A 24827-nucleotide genomic window follows, 5' to 3' on the forward strand; every position below is an offset into this window, starting at 1 on the left:
AAAAAAAAAAAGAAAGAACTGGATATGAGTGGGGAAAAATAGAAACAGACAGGTTTTAATCACATCCCTCAAACCACAACTGTTGTCACAACCTAACCTTGGTTTCTTTACATACCAAGAGGTAGCCTTGCTTTCTTCTGCCTCCGTTGAACAGGAGCTTCTTGATGTTCTATGGAGTCTTTGGTTGGTGGCTCGCTGCCCTCAGGTGGCCTGTCAACAGCAGTCTGAACAAGACCTTCCGAAGAAGTACTAGCTACAGAGAAACAGAGTAGGGGGATATGGGGATAACTTGAGCAGAGACTGCTAACTCTCAAAAATATGGGGAAAGGGGAACTGGAACGTTTCCTATCTAATATCCTCTTCTCTCACAAAACTAATTGTGCCCCAAGTCTTGATTTCCTACCCCCTTACCTGTAACTTTGGGCTTCAAGTTGAAAAAACAAAGAAATGAGGCAGCAAGGAAGACTGAGGAAGAAAGAAACCTGGGACTAGAAAGAAGAACAAAAGACAGGGAGGAGGAAAACCGCTTCTGACTGTCAAAAAAGTGAAAACATTACAGAAACCATCACCACAGGGAACTCTCTTACGCCTTGAGGATTACCAGCCTCTAAATATCAAGTTTAGTCCTTCATTTATAAATTAACACATGATAAAGTCATCATGGATAGCTGGAGTTAACAGAGAACTTATAAATCTCTCCCCTCATTAAATCTTTGAACAGATTTTGACACATTTTGGCAGATCTGAATTCTGCTTCATACATTCCCTTGCCAGTTTCTTCACAAAAGAATACAAATGAGTGAACAAATGAACAGACGTATTAGTATATTAGTATTATCAATAGTATTTAGCGAAATGGAAACACTAAAGCTACTTTTTATCCACTAGGTTAACAAAAAAAATTTTTTTAAGTTGATATTTTCCAGCTTTCTCAAGGACTTAGCAAATGTGACATTCAAACTCTGTTGCTGGTACTAAGATAACTAAAGCTCTGTTAAAGGCAATTTAGTAGAAACATATTAATAATGCACAGGTCCTTTCATCAGTCTCACTGCTAGCAATCCATCTTATAGAAATATCTCTTCTTCCCCATCATCCACTATTTTATGTAGAAGAACTGCAAATTGTTGGAGTGAAAAATTTGAAATAACCTAATTGAACAACAATTTTAACAAAAGCCAGCAATATATCCCTTTTGTCGAGAGCACTGATTTTTTCTTTTTTACAAGAAAAATAGTTGGTAGCTGGGATAGAGCTGTACCTCTGTTCCCACAATTCAGTCTTTATTACATTTTTCACCAGTGACCATTTTAAGTCCATAGGTAAGACATGTCTGTACTTAACTGTGAGTACACTTTTAGAGCCTAGCATTTCAGCGAGTATCTTTGTGAATCTAAGTCTCTCTGCCTCTCTTTTCTTTTTGTTCCATGTCTATATGTCTTTCTGTACACATCCATCTCCATTTTTCTCTTTTCTTACACTCACCATGTATTACTCCATTTATTAGGCAATGATAAGCTAATATAAGTTTCCGACCAGGCATAAGGTAGGACCAGCTATGAGCTTCAGGACGTTCATCCAGCAGTGGTGGACAGGACAAAGTAGGGTGAAAGGAAGCTAGAAGTACACAGCAATGTTGGAGGCAACCCCAATACTTCAGGTGAGAGGAAGAAAGGTGCTAGACTAACCATAGTTGTGGCAGTGGAAATGACAGCAGGAAAAATACATTAAATCTACTATATGAAAAGCAAGCTTGAGCTTCCCTGGTGGTCTAGTGGTTAAGAACCTACCTTGCAATGCAGGGAACATGGGTTCAATCCCTGGTCCAGAAAGATCCTACATGCTGCGGACCACAGCCCATGGACCACAACTACTGAGCTGGTGCTCTAGAGCCCACAAGCCGCAATTACTGAGCCCATGTGCTGCAGTTACTGAAGCCTATGTACCTAAAGCCTGTGCTCCAAGACAAGAGAAGCCACTGCAACGAGAAGCCCACGCACAGCAATGAAGAGTAGTCCCTGCTCACGGCAATGAGAGACAGCCCATGCACAGCAACAAAAACCCAGCAGAGCCAACAATAACTAAATAAATAAAAAGGAAGAAAGAAGCAGCAGCAGGTTTGTGAGAGGCAGAAAGTAGAGTGAAAATGACAAAATTCAAAGGGGTCTCTGAGGTTTCCAGCCCTAGTCCCTGGGAGAGCAGGGGCGTCCATGAACAAATCTTGTAAGTAAAAAAGTAAAGTAAGTAAGAAGTAAAACTTGAACTTCCCCAGTGGCTCAGTGGTAAAGAATCTGCCCGCCAATGCAGGGGACACAGGTTCGATCCCTGCTCCAGAAGATTTCACACGCTGCGGGGCAGTTAAGCCCGTGCACCACACCTACTGAGTCTGTGTGCTCTAGAGCCCGTGCTCCACCAGAGAAGCCACAGCAGTGAGAAGCCTACACACTGCACCTGGCAAGTAGCCCCTATTTGCCACAACTCGAGAAAGTCCACATGGAGTAACAAGGACCCAGCAGAGTCAAAAACTGAGATCCCATATGCCACAACTAAGACCCAGTGCAGTCAAATAAACTAATAAAATTAAAAAAAAAAAAAAAAAAGAAGTAAAACTTACTGTTGGAAGTAATAATAAATACTGAACATGCTGAGTTCAAGTTACCGGCAGAACATCCAAGATTATCAGTGAATAAGACAAAAAAAAGTTCATTTGCTCATTATGGGAGTTTTAGTACCTGGATGATATGGCCCTGACTTCGGACTCATATTTTAATGTAGATTCTCTGACTGGAATGAGGGATACAAGAACCTTGTGTCTCTAAATCCAGTATCCTGTTCAAGGGTCTGGAACTGATCACAGCTTAAGACAACTTACGTTATCTGGGGATAAAAGACCTCAAAGAGTCCAAGAAAGTTGTGGAAGTTAAGGTTTGGGGCAGCTCTACCCTTTATTCCACAAATGTTTCTAGATCCTCTTCAGCCTGCCCATTGCCTTATCCCTCATTACCACCAGGATCCCACTGCTTCAGAGTGAACTTGATCCTGTCTTTAACACAGCAGTGACTTAGGACTGTTAGGGCCTTGCCTCTTCCTGATCTGTGATGTTTATCATGTCCGAGGTCCTGGAAAAACTTGTGATCCCACACAACAAAGAACAACTTCTTACCAAGCGGAGTTTTCGTTCTGGGCTTCTTTTTCTTAGGACGACTAAGTGGGATATCATCTATAAAAGAGAAAGAACATCAGAAAAGGCTGCCTAAAAGCCAATGCAAGGAAGGGTGAAAAGGGAACTTTTAGTGGGGAAGACCTTTCCCTTCTCTTCCCTGGGTCCAGTCAACTTCTATACATTAGGGGAAGAAGGTGAGAAATTGACAAAGTTAAAGGAAGCCCATAGTGTAATACAAGTAGCTCACGGCTGGTCGGTAAAGTTATAAACTGTGACAGAAAGTGGGCTCATCAAATATTCATCTGATCCCCTACATTTCCCCGCCCCTTTGCACTGGGGCCTATGACTGGTCCTGACCAAGAGGCTGTGAGCAGAAGTGTTCTGTGCCATTTGGGGGCCAAGACATTGAAAGAGCCAGTGAGTAACCCTCCAGCTTCCCCACCCCTTGCTGTGGCAACTGAGGGGGCCTCACGTTAAGATGGCAGAACTTCAGCATGGAAGTAGCTGAGATCATTGCATCATTAGTGAAGAGGCAGAGGAAGGTAACTGTCCTGGATTGTTCCTACGATGGACTTTGCATTAACCAGAAAAACCCCTTATGATATTAAGTACTGAGATTTGGGGGTTAGCGTGACATAACCCACTCTATCCTGATGAAATGAGACAAAAGAAGATGTAGTCCCTATCACAGAACTACATGCAAGACAACAGTTATATTCTAGGTGACTCCTTTCAAGGATGAACGCTTTTTAACTTCTAAGGTCAAATATCAACCATATAACTAGTGTCACATAGTATCAGCAGTCATAGGAGATTAATATGATAAAAAAAATTGTGACATTATAAAGTATACTATTTAGATTTAAATTTAAGGGAAAATTAAGGGGGAAAAAACTAACTTTCAAACATCAAATACTGTATTTAGAAAATTTTACATTAACAGAAAACTAACTCACCTTGAATAGCACTTTACATGACACCAACAAATTTAATCAGGACAGAGACAAAAAGAGAAACTCTTTTAATTAGAAATCTATTAAACTGTCAGACTGTAAATTGACTTATATCATTACAAACTTAAAATAAAATTAGCTTTCACAGAAAATCAGCTAGTTTACAAACGAGCTTATTATTTATAAGTAATAAGCTGTTTAATAAGACTAACAAAATAACCCCAATATTTTCTGAACCTACATATACATACTCCCTGTCTATTAATAAAGTGGATTAAACAGATTAAGAACTCTTATGCTGCCACTGATTAAAATCAGCTTAAACTCTGAGGAAACTATTCTCGCAAACAAAAGAGGATCAGAATTCTGATCAAGTCATTAAAACATTCAGAACAGACCCAGGATAATAATATGTGAACATTCAGTCTTTGAAACAGAATGTTTAATTACAACTGTTATCTTAATGATTCAAGGATTTTTCATCTTTAAACTTGAAGTCTTTTCTGAATTATTATAATTGTGCAATGGTACTAGTCAAATTTTTTCACTTTATTCATTTTGCATTTTTTAAACTAGATAATAAAATTAATGTAAATTATTTTTACCTTGGCACAGGTGGAAGGGCTCGTGGAGGACGCTATGGGAAAAAGACAGAAAACTGCTTGTAAGTAAAGGCCTGGGAGCATCTTTACTTCCTGTATTTCAAATTTTTGATAAACCTGTTCATCAAATGAAACCCAAGAGATACAGATGAGAATCAGATGGGCAATTTTAATTTTTTCCATCACTTCTAAATTTCACATAAAATTCCTTCCTTCCTATATTCCTATCTTCAGGCCAGGCACTGCACTAAGCGTTAGGGATACATTCATTAATAAACAGAACCGAGAGATCCTTGCTTTATGCAAAGTACATCCTAATGGTTATGTATTAGAAGATAACATTAAGCATATATATTTATATATATATGAATGAAGAATGCTGCTTTAGTTAGGAAAAGTCTCTCTGAGGTATTTGAACTGAGACCTGAATAAGAAAGGAGCCAAAGGGGAGCAAATACAAAATCTTTTACTGGAGATTGGAGTTGGAGAGTTTCAGATAAAAGAAGGCCAATAAAGGTGAAGCAGGGTTATCAAGGCATGGGCAAATTAATTAGGAAGACCAACAGAAAGAACTTAGATTTTGCTTTAATTCAATGGGAAGCCAATGGAGGTTTTAAATCACAGAGTAAAATACTAACATTTATATAGTAACGTTTTTAAAATGTTACTAACAGGATGAGATGGCTGGATGGCATCACAGACTCGATGGACGTGAGTCTGGGTGAACTCCGGGAGATGGTGATGGATAGGGAGGCCTGGCGTGCTGCGATTCATGGGGTCGCAAAGAGTCGGACACGACTGAGCGACTGAACTGAACTGAACTGAACACAACATAGTAACCTTTTAAAAAATATATTCTGAATACAATGTGAAACACCCAATTTAGGGCAGAAAGAAAAAAATTCTAAATGTACTATAAATTTCCTACTTTACATGAACAAGGAAAGTGTTCAGAACATTAATTGGCTATAGGCCAATATAAAATAACACGTTTTTTAAGAAGTGCTTGTAGGTCACAGAAATTACAGTTAAGCAGCACTCTGGAATCTTTCAAAATAAAACACTAACAAATATGTCTAGTAATCAGTTTAATATTCCAAGTATCTCAAGCTGCTAGCAGAAGACATTGATTTTGAAGGGTTAAATTTTAAACAACTCATTGCTTGTTCCACAACTGTCCCATTTAGCTATCCATTCGTTCAAAAAGTGTGTTAATAAAAACGCTACAAGACTAAGACATCGCCGGCTGTCTTAGCACTATGCGGTACCCAGAACTGAACTGGCAAAGGATAGGTACTGTTCCATCAGTCTACAAACAGTATTGTTCTAAAGATGCTATGGACCGTGTTCTAACCAAAGATACAGTTCAGACGACAACTCCTCATTTCAAAAGTCCCGCAAAAATGACGTGTCGTTCATCCAAAACTCAACCTCTACGTTCCTCAAAAGTAGAACGGCTCAACTGAACTTAAAGTAACTAAGGCTCGCTTACCACCTGCTTCTTCCCCATTGCGTCTAAAGCTGGGCTCTCCGGCAGCCGCCGGCTCCCGAGCGCGGGTAACTCACACCCCTCCGAGGTTCACACCCGCCTAGTGGGCCGCGCGCGCAGGCGCAATGCGTCATCAAGCTGCGCCGCACAGGCCGTTCTGACCCCCAACCTCCACGCAGCAGGGTGGGAGTGAGTGGGGGCATGGAGACGCTGTGTGGCTTTTCCGGGCTACTCTTGCGGGAAAGTGGGCGTTGGAGTCGGAGCCCCGGGAGGGGAGACTCCAGCGGATGCGGAGTAGCAATCACGATTTTTCCCATGGTTTCCCAAGTGGTTGCAGTGATTTGTTCGAGAGAAGTGAGAGAAGACCAGGATTAAAAATCCCTGCTGGCAAACATCTCTTTCCTGAGCAGCTAAAATGCTCTCTAGGAGTCGATAAAAAGGGCCTCGCTGGCAACCCCCGTACCCGCAGGGGCGGGGTCGGAGTGAGTGAGGCGTCGTCATGGCAACACCCTCAGCCCCCCGGAGACTTCACGCCTGGCTCTCCTCCCGGCTTTTGAAGTTCGGGTCCGGCCCTGGGAAGAACTTCTAGGCCCGGCTCCCAAACCCTATCCTGTGAGCGCAGAAGGGGCGGATGCGCGAGCTTCCAGACTGGGGTTCGCCCCTTCTTGTCCCCAGCAGATCGGTGTCGGTCCCGCCCCAGAGGTAGCGGCCGCGTTAAGGCAGCGGCCGACACGCCCCTCACCGCTCACCCGATGGTCCTCTTCCACCCCGAGCCTGGAGTCGGCCCTCATGGCGCTGTGCCCGCCTGGGCTCCCTCGACGCAACTGCTGCCGGCGGGAGCCTGGTTCCCCGCAACGCTGCAGCCTTCGGGACCAGCGGGAGGCGGGGGCTCTGCAGTGCCGGACTAGGCCGCCGCCCCCGGGCCACGTCTCCGCCCGCCTCCGCTTTGGCAGCCTTCGAGTTCCGAGGCTTCGGGGTTGAGACGCAAGCGTTTAAGCCACCAGACCTAATGTTTAGGTTCGGGTATGAGTGAGTGTATGTTGAAACAGGCAATTCTCAGATTTTCTCCAGTTGCTTACCCTCCATCCAAAGACGCACGACATAAAATCTGGGCTCACTTAAGTGTTAAAAAATGACAGTTTTGTTCGTTTTGTTTGGTTGGGTTTCTGAGAAAAATAATGCTTGGTCACTTTAAATAAAAAACTACAGATATTTTGAAGCATACACTCAATTTGCTCAATGGTTAAGGAAGAGCAGATGAATGGCACGGGTATGGGAAAAGTTAGGGAATGATCCAGTAGTCCTGTATGGATGTGAGAGCTGGACCATAAAAGAAGGCTGAGCACCAAAGAATTGATGGTTTTGAACTGTGATGTTGGAGAACACTCTTGAGAGTCACTTGGGCTTCAAGGAGCTCAAACCAGTCAGTCCTAAAGTAAATCAATTCATTGAAAGGACTGATGCTGAAGTGGAAGCTCCAATGCTTTGGCCACCTGATGACAAGGGCAGACTCATTGGAAAAGACCCTGGGAAAGACTGAAGGCAGGAGAAGGGGGCCACAGAGGATGTAATGGTTGGATGGCATCACCGGCTCAGTGGACAAGAGTTTGAGGAAATTCCAGGAGATAGTGAAGGACAGGGGAACCTGGCTGTCCTTGGGGTCCACATGACCGAGTGACTGAACAACAAGGGAGTGATCCAGAGGGTGAACATATATAAAGGCAGGAAGAGCGACTGGAAGTCTCGAGTTGGTGGAATAACATCCTTATCCCCTTGTTTCTCAGACGTTGGTGTTTAGCACTAAAATTCATTGCTCTTTCCTAATTTAGGCATAAATGTAGATACTGGCTTTTGGGGAAATTAATGATTGCTACAGCCCTGATCAAAAGAATAATTTTTCCTTGTAGCTTAATGTGTAAAATGAGAACAGTGCTGTTTCAGTAAGTTTTGATGTTAGAGGTGATTTGTATATTAATCCTTCCTTCTTGCAGTTAAACTGTGTACTTTTTGAAAAATCCATGGTTATAAAACAAGTTTCATAAGGTAAAATACAGTTTCTGAAATTAAATACAACATATTTTATTTAGGAAAGCTTTTTTATCTGAATCACACAAAGGCCACGTGAAATCTATGAAAGGTCCTCATATTCAGTGACTTAACACTGTTCCCTACCAATTGCTGCATATAAGGTAAAGAAAAACATTTTTTTCCCCTGAAATCCAAAGAGATAACTCTACATAACCATACAGATTTCTTTCAAATAAGATGAACAAACTGCAGCACTTTTGCAGTTGCACATATTATAACAGAGCAAATATGACACTGATGTTTTAGATTACAGCTGTTTTTCCAGCTCTAGGGAACAGGTGAACATTGTTAAAACTCCAGTATTAAGCAGAAGGCCTCTTTAAGATTTTGTATCAGAGGAAACCCACGTTGCTGGTACCCACTGAGACTCCTCCTGAGCCTTCTGAACTGCAGACAACAACTGGGCACATGCCTCTTGCAAGTTGTCATTCACAATCACATGATCAAAAAACTGGCCAAACTGAGTCTCCATTTTTTGGGCTAAATCCTCCATCTCTTGTAGATCTTCATCCTTTAGGAAAAATAGAAAAATACAAATAGCAAACTTAATGAGATGAATAGAAATAACAGGCAGTTATGTTGTTATACTCAGAACTGTAGCTGTTTATAAAAACAGGTCTTGTAAATGTTCTCCACTCTAAACTACAAAACTTATGTTTCTGTGTTTAGTCTTACTTACTGTCTCCCACACCAAGTTTTCATAAAGTTGAGTTAATAGTTTGTAGCCAACCAATCCTCTCAACTTCCTATTTGGACTTAAATTATCTTATTCTATTATCTAAACACTTGGAGCTCTCAAACCACATACAACATAAAACCAAGGAAATTTTATCAGTTAAATATAAATAAAAATTAAACATAAATTTCAAATGAACATTAATCTGATAAGAATGACATTATTTTGTAGACACAAATGGCCACTTTGAACATGATGGTACGACATGGTTCTTCAAATGAGGCATTTCTAAATTACTCTTCATGATGACTGACTTCACCTATAATATTGTCTGTTTCTACGACTGTGAAAGTTTATTTAGTCAAGATCATTTGGCCTTCACTTGGCACTAATACATTAAATTCATTGCTATTATTTTCTTATTTGTCTACAATAATTAGTACAACTTATCATAAATACAAATATAAATATGGGCACTGAGATCTTGTGGCAGTACTCCTTTGCAAGGTGACCATACACAAGACCTAGAAACAATCTTGTTAACTTTTCAGATCGCCATAAAACTGAGAACAAAATTTAATTAAGACTCAGAGAACATATCCATAGACTCCACTGTTTGAAATGCTAACTGGAGAATCAAACTTCCATACAGTAGCCTTTGAAAAAATAATGAAGATAAAAATAATGAGAGGTAAAGGATAATACAAAGATAACTCATGCTCACTTCAGCAACACATATACTAAAATTGGAATGATGTAGAAGATTAGCATTGGAGAAGGCAATGGTACCCCACTCCAGTACTCTTGCCTGGAAAATCCCATGGATGGAGGAGCCTGGTAGGCTGCAGTCCATGGGGTCGCTAAGAGTTGAACACAGAGGAGCATAAAGATGGCGGAGGAATAGGACGGGAAGACCACTCTCTCCCTCACTAATTCCTCAAAAGAACATTTCAACGCTGAGCAAACTCCACAAAACAACCTCTGTAGGCTGGCAGAGGACAGCAGGCAACCAGAAAAGCAGACCATTGTCTTCAAAAACAGGTAGGGAAAAATATAAACGACGAAAAAGGAGACAAAGGAGGTGGGGAGGGAACTCCGTCCCGGGAAGGGAAGCCCGTCCCGGGAAGGGAAGCCCGTCCCGGGAAGGGAATTTTAAGAAGAGAGGTTTCCAAACACCAGGAAACACTCTCCCTGCCGAGTCTGTGGCGAGTCTTGGAAACCCAGAGGGCAACATAACAGGAAGGAAAAATAAAGAAATAATTAAAACCAAGAGATTACAAGCCCAACAGTAACTCCCCCAGCGGAAAAGCAGCACAGACGCCTGCATCCGCCATTGGGAAGTGGGGGCAGGGCAGGGACGCGCGGGAGGCGCGGGCTGCAGTGCTTTGTAAGAATCGGGCAGGAACGCCCCACGCGCAACCAGAACGATCTAACTTGCGCTAGCAATCCAGACTGTGGGATAGCTACCGCACGAAAAGCTCGAACATAAGACGCCGCCAGGACCGAGCACAGAACAAAGGACGGAACGGAAAAAGCCGGCTGCAGACCATCCCCCGCCGGGGACAGGCAGCCAGAGCCGTAAGGACTGGAAAGGGGCAATTGCAGACCCGGAGAGACTTTACTTACCTAACTGCAAGCGGGCTTCTTTGCTAAGACTTCTGGGGGTGCTGGACAGTCACAATCTGCCTCACGGGGGACGCCAGCGGTCCACCCAGAAAGTTGAGCAGCAGCGACAGAAAAGGTGACAAGCCGCGGCGATCACGCTCGCCAAACTCCTGAGCTACTCGGACTTGGGAAGGGCACAAAGCGCAGTCCCAGCCGAATCTGTGCCTCTGAGGGCTGCCTGAGCGCCAAATATGAGCGGCTTGGACCGGGAAGTGCACGCAGCCTAGGGCCAGCCCCAGACGGTTCCCGGCTGTGCATCGTAGAGCCGGAGCGGTTTGTGCGCCGCGAGAAGGGACAGGTCAAGCGGGGCTGTGACACTGAGAGCACACGACAGCGCTATTAGTTTGCGGCATTCCCCCTCCCCACAGCGCGACTGAACTAGTGAGCCTGAAAAACCAGCAAACGGAAGAAGTTAAACAGAGGGAACCACCTTGGAAGTGATCCCACACGGCCCAAAACATCAGAGAAGAGCCAGATATATTTTTACTATTTTAAAAATCATTCCTTTTTTTTTTTTTTTTTTCTTTCTTTTTTTTTTCTCTTTTTTTTTTCCTAACCTTTTTTTTTAATTGTTAAATCTTCTATTTCTCCTCTAATTTTTATTACTATAACCTATTATTACTATTTTTTAAAAAAAAAAGACTTTTTTTTTTTTTTCTTTTTTAAGGCAAACACCATATATAGCCTTTGGATGGTTGTTGGTGGGGTTTTTGTTTGTTTGTTTGTTTTGTTTTTTTTGTTTGCTTGTTTTTTTTTTAATAATTCTTGGTTTTGTTTTTGTTTTTGTTTTTGTTTTTTTTTTCTTTCTTTCTTTCCTGCGTTTTCCTTCTGCTTCTTTTCTTTAATATTGTATTTTTGAAAATCCAACCTCTACTCTAGATTTTTAACCTTTGCTCTTAGGTTTTTGTTGTCAATTATGTTCATTTAAAAACCCAAACTTCACGACCCAAGTTTACCTGAGAGTGAGATTACTGGCTTGACCACTCTTTTCTCCTATAGACTCTCCTTTTTCTCCACCAGGTGGCCTCTGTCTCTTTTCTCCCCCATCTCTTCTCTATCCAACTCTGTGAATCTCTGTGTGTTCCAGACAGTGGAGAACACCTAAGGAACTGGTTACTGGCAGGATTTGTCTCTCTCCTTCTCATTCCTCTCTCTTATCCTCCTGGTCACCTCTGTCTACTTCCTCCCTCTCCTCTTCCCTGTATAACTCCGTAAATACCTGAGCGGGCCAGACTATAGAGCGCACATAAGGAAGTGACTACTGCCTAGCTTGCTCTCTCCTCTTTTGATCTCACCGCATCTCATTCCAGTTACCTCTAACTACCCCCTCCATCTTCTCTTCTCCTTGTAACTCAGTGAACCTCTCTGAGTGTCCCTCAATGTGGAGAAACTTTTCATCTTTAACCTAGATGTTTTATCATCGGTGCTGTATAGATGGAGAAGTCTAGAGGCTACTGTAAAAACTGAAGACCAGAAGCAGGAGGCTTAAATACAAAACCTGAAAACACTAGAGAACTCTTGAATTCAGGGAACATTAAGCAATAGGAGCTCATCAAATGCCTTCATACTTACACTGAAACCAAGCTCCACCCAAGGGCCAACAAGTTCCAAAACAAGACATATCACTCAAATTCTCCAGCAACATAGGAACACTCCCCTGAGCTTGAATATACAGGCAGCTCAAAATTATTCCAAAACCTTTGATGTCTCATAACCCATCACTGGTCACTCCACTGCACTCCAGAGAGAAGAAACCCAGCTCCACCCACCGGAACTCCAAGATAAGCCTCCCTAACCAGGAAACCTTGACAAGCCACTGATAGAACCCCACCCACAGTGAGGAAGCTCCATAATAAAGAGAACTCCACAAATCACCAGAATATAAAAAGACCACCCCAAACGCAGCAATATAACCAAGATGAAGAGACAGAGGAATACTCAGCAGGTAAAGGAACAGGAGAGTTGCCCACCAAACCAAACAAAAGAGGAAGAAGTAGGGAATCTACCTGAGAAGGAATTCCGAATATTGATAGTGAAAATGATCCAAAATCTTGAAATCAAAATGGAATCACAGATAAATAGCCTAGAGACAAGGATTGAGAAGATGCAAGAAAGGTTTAACAAGGACCTAGAAGAAATAAAAAAGAGTCAAAATATAATGAATAATGCAATAAATGAGATCAGAAACACTCTGGAGGCAACAAATAGTAGAATAACGGAGGCAGAAGATAGGATTAGTGAAATAGAAGATAGAATGGTAGAAATAAATGAATCAGAGAGGAAACAAGAAATACAAATTAAAAGAAACGAGGACAATCTCAGAGACCTCCAGGACAATATGAAACGCTCCAACATTCGAATTATAGGAGTCCCAGAAGAAGAAGACAGAAAGAAAGATCATGAGAAAATCCTTGAGGAGATAATAGTTGAAAACTTCCCTAAAATGGGGAAGGAAATAATCACCCAAGTCCAAGAAACACAGAGAGTTCCAAATAGGATAAACCCAAGGCGAAACACCCCAAGACACATATTAATTAAATTAACAAAGGTCAAACACAAAGAACAAATATTAAAAGCAGCAAGGGAAAAACAACAAATAACACACAAGGGGATTCCCATAAGGATAACAGCTGATCTTTCAATAGAAACTCTTCAGGCCAGGAGGGAATGGCAAGACATACTTAAAGTGATGAAAGACAATAACCTACAGCCCAGATTACTGTACCCAGCAAGGATCTCATTCAAATACGAAGGAGAAATCAAAAGCTTTACAGACAAGCAAAAGCTGAGAGAATTCAGCACCACCAAACCAGCTCTCCAACAAATTCTAAAGGATATTCTCTAGACAGGAAACCGAAAAGGGTGTATAAACCCGAACCCAAAACAATAAAGTAAATGGTAACGGGATCATACTTATCAATATTTACCTTAAACGTAAATGGGTTGAACGCCCCAACCAAAAGGCAAAGACTGGCCGAATGGATACAAAAACAAGACCCCTCTATATGTTGCTTACAAGAGACCCACCTCAAAACAAGGGACACATATAGACTGAAAGTGAAGGGCTGGAATAAGATATACCACGCAAATAGAGACCAAAAGAAAGCAGGAGTGGCAATACTCATATCTGATAAAATAGACTTTAAAACAAAGGCTGTGAAAAGAGACAAAGAAGGCCACTACATAATGATCAAAGGATCAATCCAAGAAGAAGATATAACAATTATAAATATATATGCACCCAATATAGGAGCACCGCAATATGTAAGACAAATGCTAACAAGTATGAAAGGGGAAATCAACAATAACACAATAATAGTGGGAGACTTTAATACCCCACTCACACCTATGGACAGATCAACTAAACAGAAAATTAACAAAGAAACGCAAACTTTAAATGATACATTAGATCAATTAGACCTAATTGATATCTATAGGACATTTCACCCCAAAACAATGAATTTCACCTTTTTTTCAAGTGCTCATGGAACCTTCTCCAGGATAGATCACATCCTGGGCCATAAATCTAAACTTGATAAATTTAAAAAAATCGAAATCATTCCAAGCATCTTTTCTGACCATAATGCATTAAGATTAGATCTCAATTACAGGAGAAAAACTACTAAAAATTCCAACATATGGAGGTTGAACAACACACTTCTGAATAACCAACAAATCACAGAAGAAATCAAAAAAGAAATCAAAATATGCATAGAAACTAATGAAAATGAAAACACAACAACCCAAAACCTGTGGGACACTATAAAAGCAGTGCTAAGAGGAAAGTTCATAGCAATACAGGCATACCTCAAGAAACAAGAAAAAAGTCAAATAAATAACCTAACTCTACAACTAAAGCAACTAGAAAAGGAAGAATTGGAGAACCCCAGAGTTAGTAGAAGGAAAGAAATCTTAAAAATTAGGGCAGAAATAAATGCTAAAGAAACAAAAGAGACCATAGCAAAAATCAACAAGGCCAAAAGCTGGTTCTTTGAAAGGATAAATAAAATTGACAAACCACTAGCCAGACTCATCAAGAAGCAAAGAGAGAAAAATCAAATCAATAAAATTAGAAATGAAAATGGAGAGATCACAACAGACGACACAGAAATACAAAAGATCATAAGAGACTACTATCAGCAGTTGTATGCCAATAAAATGGACAATGTGGAAGAAATGGACAAATTCTTAGAAAAGTACAATTTTCCAAAACTGAACCAGGAAGAAATAGAAAATCTTAACAGACCCATCACCAGCACGGAAATTGAAACTGTAATCAGAAATCTTCCAGCAAACAAAAGCCCAGGTCCAGACGGCTTCACAGCTGAATTCTACCAAAAATTTCGAGAAGAGCTAACACCTATCCTACTCAAACTCTTCCAGAAAATTGCAGAGGAAGGTAAACTTCCAAACTCATTCTATGAGGCCACCATCACCCTAATACCAAAACCTGACAAAGATGTCACAAAAAAAGAAAACTACAGGCCAATATCACTGATGAACATAGATGCAAAAATCCTCAACAAAATTCTAGCAATCAGAATCCAACAACATATTAAAAAGATCATACACCATGACCAAGTGGGCTTTATCCCAGGGATGCAAGGATTCTTCAATATCCGCAAATCAATCAATGTAATTCACCACATTAACAAATTGAAAAATAAAAACCATATGATTATCTCAATAGATGCAGAGAAGGCCTTTGACAAAATTCAACACCCATTTATGATAAAAACTCTCCAGAAAGCAGGAATAGAAGGAACATACCTCAACATAATAAAAGCTATATATGACAAACCCACAGCAAACATTATCCTTAATGGTGAAAAATTGAAAGCATTTCCCCTAAAGTCAGGAACAAGACAAGGGTGTCCACTTTCACCGCTACTATTCAACATAGTTCTGGAAGTTTTGGCCACAGCAATCAGAGCAGAAAAAGAAATAAAAGGAATCCAAATTGGAAAAGAAGAAGTAAAACTCTCACTGTTTGCAGATGACATGATCCTCTACATGGAAAACCCTAAAGACTCCACCAGAAAATTACTAGAGCTCATCAATGAATATAGTAAAGTTGCAGGATATAAAATCAACACACAGAAATCCCTTGCATTCCTATACACTAATAATGAGAAAGTAGAAAAAGAAATTAAGGAAACAATTCCATTCACCATTGCAACAAAAAGAATAAAATACTTAGGAATATATCTACCCAAAGAAACTAAAGACCTATATATAGAAAACTATAAAACACTGATGAAAGAAATCAAAGAGGACACTAATAGATGGAGAAATATACCATGTTCATGGATTGGAAGAATCAATATAGTGAAAATGAGTATACTACCCAAAGCAATTTACAAATTCAACGCAATCCCTATCAAGCTACCAGCCATATTTTTCACAGAACTAGAACAAATAATTTCAAGATTTGTATGGAAATACAAAAAACCTCGAATAGCCAAAGCAATCTTGAGAAAGAAGAATGGAACTGGAGGAATCAACTTGCCTGACTTCAGGCTCTACTACAAAGCCACAGTCATCAAAACAGTATGGTACTGGCACAAAGACAGACATATAGATCAATGGAACAAAATAGAAAGCCCAGAGATAAATCCACACACATATGGACACCTTATCTTTGACAAAGGAGGCAAGAATATACAATGGAGTAAAGACAATCTCTTTAACAAGTGGTGCTGGGAAAACTGGTCAACCACCTGTAAAAGAATGAAACTAGATCACTTTCTAACACCGCACACAAAAATAAACTCAAAATGGATTAAAGATCTAAATGTAAGACCAGAAACTATAAAACTCCTAGAGGAGAATATAGGCAAAACACTCTCAGACATAAATCACAGCAGGATCCTCTATGATCCACCTCCCAGAATTCTGGAAATAAAAGCAAAAATAAACAAATGGGATCTAATTAAAATTAAAAGCTTCTGCACAACAAAGGAAACTATAAGCAAGGTGAAAAGACAACCTTCTGAATGGGAGAAAGTAATAGCAAATGAAGCAACTGACAAACAACTAATCTCAAAAATATACAAGCAACTTATGCAGCTCAATTCCAGAAAAATAAACGACCCAATCGAGAAATGGGCCAAAGAACTAAATAGACATTTCTCCAAAGAAGACATACGGAAGGCTAACAAACACATGAAAAGATGCTCAACATCACTCATTATCAGAGAAATGCAAATCAAAACCACAATGAGGTACCACTTCACACCAGTCAGAATGGCTGCGATCCAAAAATCTGCAAGCAACAAATGCTGGAGAGGGTGTGGAGAAAAGGGAACCCTCCTACACTGTTGGTGGGAATGCAAACTAGTACAGCCACTATGGAGAACAGTGTGGAGATTCCTTAAAAAATTGCAAATAGAACTACCTTATGACCCAGCAATCCCACTGCTGGGTATACACACCGAGGAAACCAGAATTGAAAGAGACACATGTACCCCAATGTTCATCGCAGCACTGTTTATAATAGCCAGGACATGGAAACAACCTAGATGTCCATCAGCAGATGAATGGATAAGGAAGCTTTGGTACATATACACGATGGAGTATTACTCAGCCGTTAAAAAGAATTCATTTGAATCAGTTCTGATGAGATGGATGAAACTGGAACCGATTATACAGAGTGAAGTAAGCCAGAAAGAAAAACACCAATACAGTATACTAACACATATATATGGAATTTAGAAAGATGGCAATGACGACCCTGTATGCAAGACAGGAAAAAAGACACAGCTGTGTATAACGGACTTTTGGACTCAGAGAGAGAGGGAGAGGGCGGGATGATTTGGGAGAATGGCATTCTATCATGTATACTATCATGTAAGAATTGAATCGCCAGTCTATGTCTGACGCAGGATACAGCATGATTGGGGCTGGTGCATGGGGATCACCCACAGAGATGTTATGGGGAGGGAGGTGGGAGGGGGTTTCATGTTTGGGAACACATGTAAGAATTAAAGATTTTAAAATTTAATAAAAAAAATAAAATAAAATAAAATAAAAAAAATTTAAAAAAAAAAAAAAAAGAGTTGAACACAACTGAGCGACTTCACTTTCACTTTTCACTTTCACGCATTGGAGAAGGAAATGGCAGCCCACTCCAGTGTTCTTGCCTGGAGAATCCCAGGGACGGGGGAGCCTGGTGGGCTGCCGTCTATGGAGTCACACAGAGTCAGACACGACTGAAGTGACTTAGCAGCAGCAGCAGCAGAAGATTAGCATGGCCCCTTCTCAAGGATGACATGCAAATTCATGAAGTAATCCATATATTTTACTCGTTTTACAAGACTAAAAAGTTCTGGAGATCTCCCTCACTATATGAACAGAATTAACATAACTGTACACTTAAAATGAGCAAGATGGTAAGTCTTATTTTATGTTATATGCTTTTTACCACACCACACACACACACACACACACACACACACACACACACACACACACACACGAGCACGTGCATGCACACCCAAGTGGATATAATGTCTTGATCTAGACGATGGTTACCTGGGTGCATACACACTGTAAAAGATTCTTTGAACTGTACACTTAAGATTTATACACCTTACTGAATGTATGTTATGACTTAAAATATTTGAAGTATATTTTATTAAAACTATACATATATATATGGGAAAATCACTGATTAATCCCACCTGGCCTGGCCCCTCTATTATTACTATAATTATTAATAAACATCTTTTATGATTTAATATATTTATAAAGAGATCTCATATAATAGATGATATAATCAATTATTTTATTTTTTCAGATTTACTTTTTTAAATATAAATTTATTTATTTTAATTGGAGGCTAATTACTTTACAATATTCTAGTGGTTTTGCCATACATTGACATGAATCTGCCATGGGGGTACATGTGTTCCCCATCCTGAACCCCACTTCCCACCTCCCTCCCCATCTCATCCCTCTGGGTCATCCAGTGCACCACCCCCGAGCACCCTGTCTCATGCATCAAACCTGGACTGTCAATCTATTTCACATATGATAATATACATGTTTCAATGCTATTCTCCCAAATCATCCCACCCTCACCCTCTCCCACAGAATCCAAAAGACTATTCTATACATCAGTGTCTCTTTTGCTGTCTCATATATAGGGTTATCATTACCATCTTTCTAAATTCCATATATATGTGTTTGTATATTGTATTGGTGTTTTTCTTTCTGGCTTACTTCACTCTGCATAATAGGCTACAGTTTCATCCACCTCATTAGAACTGATTCAAATGTATTCTTTTTAATGGCTGAGTAATGTTCCATTGTGTATATGTACCACAGCTTTCTTATCCATTCGTCTGCTGATGGACATCTAGGTTGCTTCCATGTCCTGGCTATTATAAACAGTGTTACGATGAACATTGGGGTACATGTGTCTCTTTCATTTCTGGTTTCCTCGGTGTGTATGCCCAGCAGTGGGATTGCTGGGTCATAAGGCAGTTCTATTTCCAGTTTTTTAAGGAATCTCCACACTGTTCTCCATAGTGGCTGTACTAGTTTGTATTCCCACCAACAGTGTAAGAGGGTTCCCTTTTCTCCACACCCTCTCCAGCATTTATTGTTTGTAGACTTTTGGATAGCAGCCATTCTGACTGGCGTGAAATGGTACCTCATTGTGGTTTTGATTTGCATTTCTCTGATAATGAGTGATGTTGAGCATCTTTTCATGTGTTTGTTAGCCATCTGTATGTATTTTAAAGTAAATTCAAATGCTTTGCAAAATAAATAATCCATTCTAAGTACACACACCCAATTTCTGTGTGGTTTTGCAAAATGTGACTTGAGGGCCTTTTCTTTTAAAGCTAGACCCAAAAAGAGGAGAAAAATAAGAGTAGTTATTAAACTTTATTTTAATATCTATAAATGACATTCAATAAGGATAACTCTAAGGGTAATATTCATTAGAAACAAAAATTACATTCCTTAATATAGGGATACTGTGGAATAATACAGTAATTTTCTGACTGGGGAAAAAAACAATATACTCATCTATCTCCTCTGTATCTTACCTTGAACTTCATGTCCACAAAGTAGTCTGTAATAATCTTGGCATTTTTCCGAGATCGCTTCATACAACTCATGTTAGATGGCTTTATAAATATGACATAGGGCTTCAGTTCTTGGGTTCGAGCCACTTGAATACCCTACACAGAAAAATTAAATACACATTTAAAACAGAAGTCCTTACATAGATATGTATGGCTGAGTGCCTTCCTTGTCCATCTGAAACTACCACAACATTGCTAATCAGCTCTACCCCAGTACAAAATAAGAAGTAAAGTTTGGGAAAAACAATAACGAAGAAAAAAATGAGAAAAAAAGAAGCCCTAGTAGCTGAAATATCTCAAGAGAATATTAAACTGAGAATCTAAAAACATAAGTCCTAATTTTCTAGAGTCAACATGAATGTTCTCAAAATTTCTAAGACCATAAATGAGCAGTTATTTTTAGCCAGAGTATATTCTCATGTGCTCCCAAGTCCTCAACTCTAAAAAACATTTTAATAATTAAGAGATGGAGTTCTGGAATCAAAATTAAGTTCAAATCCTGGCTCTTCCTCTTACTAGCCACCCTTATTGAAACCTGAGAATAGGATTCTACACATGATCTCATGGGCAAAAGACAAAGACAGACTCAACTCTCAAGGCCAATCAGGGCCCTCACTTCCCTTTCCTCTTGCCACTGTCTCATAATAGATCATACTGACATCTTCATGCTGACCACAGCTTCAATCCAAGAGAGAACAACTCTCTTGTCCTCTGATTAACATAAAAGGTATTATTTTTACATGACTACAGAAAACATAAAGTAAACACAAGGTTCATAAAAATTTTGACAACACATTGTATGTTCTTTATCTCACCTCAACTCACTCACTCCTGCTCTACTCCACATATGGTCTCAGGGAGACAGCTATTGATAGAACATAGGAACCTCATCCCCTTACATAAAGCAACATTTTATTCCCTCCACAAGAAGTTACCTTTAAAAAAAAAAAAAAAGATCCTCAGTTTTCTTTATGGTTGTCTGCTCATTTCTGGGGGTTTTTCACTTTGTTTTTTTTTTAATTTTATTTTCTTTTGTTGCTGTTGGGTTTTTTTTTGGGGGGGGGGCAGGTCTGAGAAACTAGATTTTTTTCCCCCCAACTAAAAAGACAAGATAATGACAATTGATTTTTCAAGTAAGATCCTGGTCCTTATATATGCGAAGTAGTCTTATCCTAACAGAAGAAAGCATGTGCAAAAAATGGATGGCATGCATTCATTACTTTGGGGAGAAGGGAAATATTCCACCACAGACCCACCTGAGGCTCTAGGTCCATAACACAGATCTTTCCATCATCAAGGACTGCTTGAACAGCATCCACACTCGTGCCATACAAGTGGCCTTTGTACTCACCATACTCGAGCATTCTGCGAGGGTGAGATAAAGACAACAAGAACTGTTTGTACAGGTAAAATTATGATTAGCAATAACACAGAGATAAATTCCAACAGAAGAGAGTAAAATATGTGGATCTTGATAAATGAATTAGTGGATATTCAACAGGGAAAATATATATTAGGAGATCTAAGACTTAACTACACCAAATTCTCTGAAATTTGCAACTCAGTTCAGCTCCTTCTCCAAACTCAATGAGTTAGTGTACTAGTAAATCAATATACATTTTCTTACTTAATTTTTCAGAATTAAAAAAATGTGTCCCAGAAGTTTGGGACAAAGCATGAAAATAAGAGATCTATTTTAAGTATAAAACAACGAGAGGAGAGAACCAGATTCAGAATGTCTAGCTCACCTGTGACTGTACACGAGGCTTTCAAATGTTTCCTTTGACACATAGTGATACTCACGACCATCCATTTCATAACTCTTTTTGGAACGAGTAGTATCTGTCAAAATAGGGAATTTTTAAGATTTTAGAATCTACAAAATGTTTGGACTTATTGCCCATATGCATTTGGATAAAGATGATCAAAATAAATATATTAATACATAAGCAGATAAATAAAATGCTAGAACAAAAAAAGGGAGCCTGATTGGTGATAAGAAAGTAGAAGTTCCCATATCAAAATGAGCTAATCATAAACCTTTGTTAAGTGTTTGTGGTGTAGACTAGACCAGAACGTATCGTATTTAAGCCAAGATAAAGAAGCTGTAAAGGAACTCTTGCTGTTACGTCAGGACAGGAAGTGGTAAGTTATTTGTGAGCCCCATGGTGCCTAAGGGCTTCCCAGGTGGCCCAGTGGTAAAGAATGCACCTGCAGTGCAGGAGACACAGGAGACGTGGGCTCAATCCCTGAGTTGGGAAGATCCCCTGGAAGAGGAAATGTCGACCTACTCCAGTATTCTTGACTGGAATATCCCATGAACAGGAAACCCTGGTGGGCTATTGTCCATGGGACCACAAAGAGTCAGACATGACTGAGCATGCACACACAAGGTGCCTAAAGGCCCTCAGGTGGCGAAACCAGCAATATCTTACGTTTAGATAATGCATCTCCCAAGATCTCATTTCATCCTTCATATTCCTAGCTAGGTGAAATGCTGTTATCTGTAGCTTACTGATAAGTAACTAAAGATTTCAGAGAGTAACTAACTTGCTCATGTGAATAAAACTAATGAAAACCAAAGTTGTAAATAAGCACCTAGGTGTCCTGACTCTTCCCAAACTAATTTCTTCTACCACAGCAGATTGTGTCAGATTTGAAATAAAGCCCTGACACTCTGTAGTCTTGCTCAGATGCATTAACATCCAAGTAAGCTGGTGATCAGTTTTAGGGATCTCCAGAAAGAAAAGATTGGTAGAGTCTAGATTCAATCTGATGCTTTGATATGACCACGTTGTTCATAGATTCTTCAACCTAAATAGTACCTGGTATAGAACACAGGAGTTCACTGACTACCTAAAAGTGATTCTAGTCTGCTTACCCATTTGTTCAGCTAACATATACTGAGTGCCTATATTCCAGCTATCATATTAATTTCTTAGAACACAAAAATGAATAAGACATGGTTCTAGCTCTGTGACCTGTATAAACTATAAAGCTGCTAGTCCCTTAACCTGCATTACAATAAATTCTCCTTGTTCATAAAAAATGTGTATTTACATTTGATAAAGTTTAAAGATGATAACATCTGATGATACCAACACATGAAAATGACCAAAAAGGAACTTGAAATAGACCCTAAATGATGAAAGGAGTTCCCAACATTTCAAGATACAATACTTTGGCCACCTGATGCGAAGAACTGACTCATTTAAAAAGACCCTGATTCTGGGAAAGATTGAAGGCAGGAAGAGAAGGGGACGACAGAGGATGAGATGGTTGGATGGCATCACCGACTCAATGGACGTCAATTTGAGTAAACTCTGGGAGTTGGCAGTGGACAAGGAGGCCTGGCGTGCTGCAGTCCATGGGGTTGCAAAGAGTCGGACATGACTGAGCTACTGAACTGAATTAACTGAACATTTCAAGAAGCTCAAAAAGCAAAATTTTTTTCTTTATTCAAGTCTCTCTTTAGTTCCTCAGAGTTCCTACAGTTATGCTACCCTCCTATAGCTTTGTACTGAAAAAAAATCTAATTCTCAGGTGATAGAAAATTATGTTACTATCAGCCCAAGATAACCCCTTCTCCTTGGCTTCTATCCTACTATGTTATATATGGTAGGCTAAGGTCTGAGAATTGGTGCATGACTTGAGGTGTTCATTCTGAGCTTAAAACTGTTCACTCAATTTAAAGAGCAAAATATGGGCAACATATTCCCATTTTGAATGATGGTTATCCAGACAACATACAATTCTACATTCTGTGGGCATTTTATTTTTATCCAGATTATTGCAAGTGGTGATTTCTTTATTAGTTTTTGCTTTGTAGTGCCCATTCTTACATAGGTAAACAGTACTTGGAAAGCACAGGTTGTGATCATAAAACAACTTCATTTATTCGGCCCTGGATAGAATTCTCAAATTCATCTGATTACTCTTAGGTTTGTTTGTTTTTAAAAAAAGGTTAATATCATTTATGCCTGAAACTCAGTCTCAATAATTTAAATTCTGTTTCCATGTAATAATCAAAATTACGAACTTTATTTATATTTCAGGCTTCTTCTCCCCACAGCTGGCTCAGACTTGCTACACCAAGGGAAGCCTGACATCAGAGAAGTCAGAAATCAGGAGAGGGAGCGTGATTCTCTTCTCTTCCCTTTCATTGCATTCCTACTGCTCCTCCAGTTTTATAACTCTCCAAGCCTAAGCGCAGAGAGAGAGGAGGAGCAAGCAGGGCAGGAAAACTCTTACTTAATTGATGCTGATGCAGGCTTCTCATGGCTCCTTTTAGACTTAGCAGATGTTTAAATCTGGCTCTTAATCTCCCAGAGGATTCAGTGGATTATTTTGCAAAGCCTACCCCTCTACCACCACTACTGGGTATCTCAAATCCATCTCTATTCCACCTAGTCATTTGTGATTTCTTCCATACCCTCAGGTACCCAGGGCTTCAGGTTTGGTCTCCTTTCATTGACGCTTCCTCTTAGGCAGGAACCAAGACAACACCCAGGCAGACTTTCTTCCACATTATCCACCCAGATCTGGTCTTTGGGGGAAAAAAAATCCCAGCTCTTTTGCAGTGACAGACTCTAAAATGGCAGCTACCTCCCCCAAACAGCCTTTGGCCACTTCTTCTAAACTCTCATGCTTTAGATATTTCAGATATAATTCTGATTCCAGTCTTCTGTGTCTCCCCAAAAGCACGAAACACATATTAAGCTCTTTAAGTGGTTTTCCTAACTTCTTCTCTCTTGCCCTGAGGTAAAGGGGAAGCACCCACATCCACAGGCTCCTTCACCTTGGATGGTATAATAGTTATCGTTCTTGTTGGTCAGTCGCTAAGTCGTGTCCAACTCTTTGCGATCCCATGAACTGCAGCACACCAGACTTGCCTGTCTATAGTTGATTTAAAATTATATGTGCATATATTAAAAAAATTTGATAAAGCTTTCAAAGAGCCAAGCACACTGCTGGGAGGATTATAAATATTGAATGAATGCTAGCCATTATTATTAAATATTTAGTTTTCCTAAAAGGTTATGTATATGATTGCTAAGCAATGGAAAAAAAAGATTCACTTTTCAAAAGCCTAGCTA

General features: G+C 39.8%; 2 protein-coding genes and 1 pseudogene across 2 annotated transcripts in view; 1 reads left to right on the top strand and 2 right to left on the bottom strand.

Annotated features, from left to right (window-relative positions):
- The window catches only part of TMEM237 (transmembrane protein 237), a 32341-nt gene extending 26113 nt beyond the window's left edge, over positions 1-6228 (bottom strand). Inside the window, exons 1-5 of the mRNA XM_068968796.1 lie at positions 6211-6228; positions 4722-4753; positions 4120-4130; positions 3164-3220; positions 116-253 (exon numbers count right to left, since the gene is read on the bottom strand). Coding sequence (XP_068824897.1) covers positions 116-253; positions 3164-3220; positions 4120-4130; positions 4722-4753; positions 6211-6228 — 256 coding nt within the window. The remainder of the gene's footprint in view (positions 1-115; positions 254-3163; positions 3221-4119; positions 4131-4721; positions 4754-6210) is intronic.
- Positions 6229-8614: 2386 nt separating this feature from the next.
- Positions 8615-24827, bottom strand: part of MPP4 (MAGUK p55 scaffold protein 4) — a 45244-nt gene continuing 29031 nt past the window's right edge. The window contains exons 18-21 of the mRNA XM_068969282.1: positions 21480-21573; positions 20988-21096; positions 19693-19827; positions 8615-8806 (exon numbers count right to left, since the gene is read on the bottom strand). Coding sequence (XP_068825383.1) covers positions 8615-8806; positions 19693-19827; positions 20988-21096; positions 21480-21573 — 530 coding nt within the window. The remainder of the gene's footprint in view (positions 8807-19692; positions 19828-20987; positions 21097-21479; positions 21574-24827) is intronic.
- On the top strand, positions 17874-17937 carry LOC138077276 (U6 spliceosomal RNA; annotated as a pseudogene).

The sequence above is a fragment of the Capricornis sumatraensis genome, chromosome 3 (genome assembly GCF_032405125.1).
Source record: "Capricornis sumatraensis isolate serow.1 chromosome 3, serow.2, whole genome shotgun sequence".
In the NCBI taxonomy this organism is placed as follows: domain Eukaryota; kingdom Metazoa; phylum Chordata; class Mammalia; order Artiodactyla; family Bovidae; genus Capricornis; species Capricornis sumatraensis.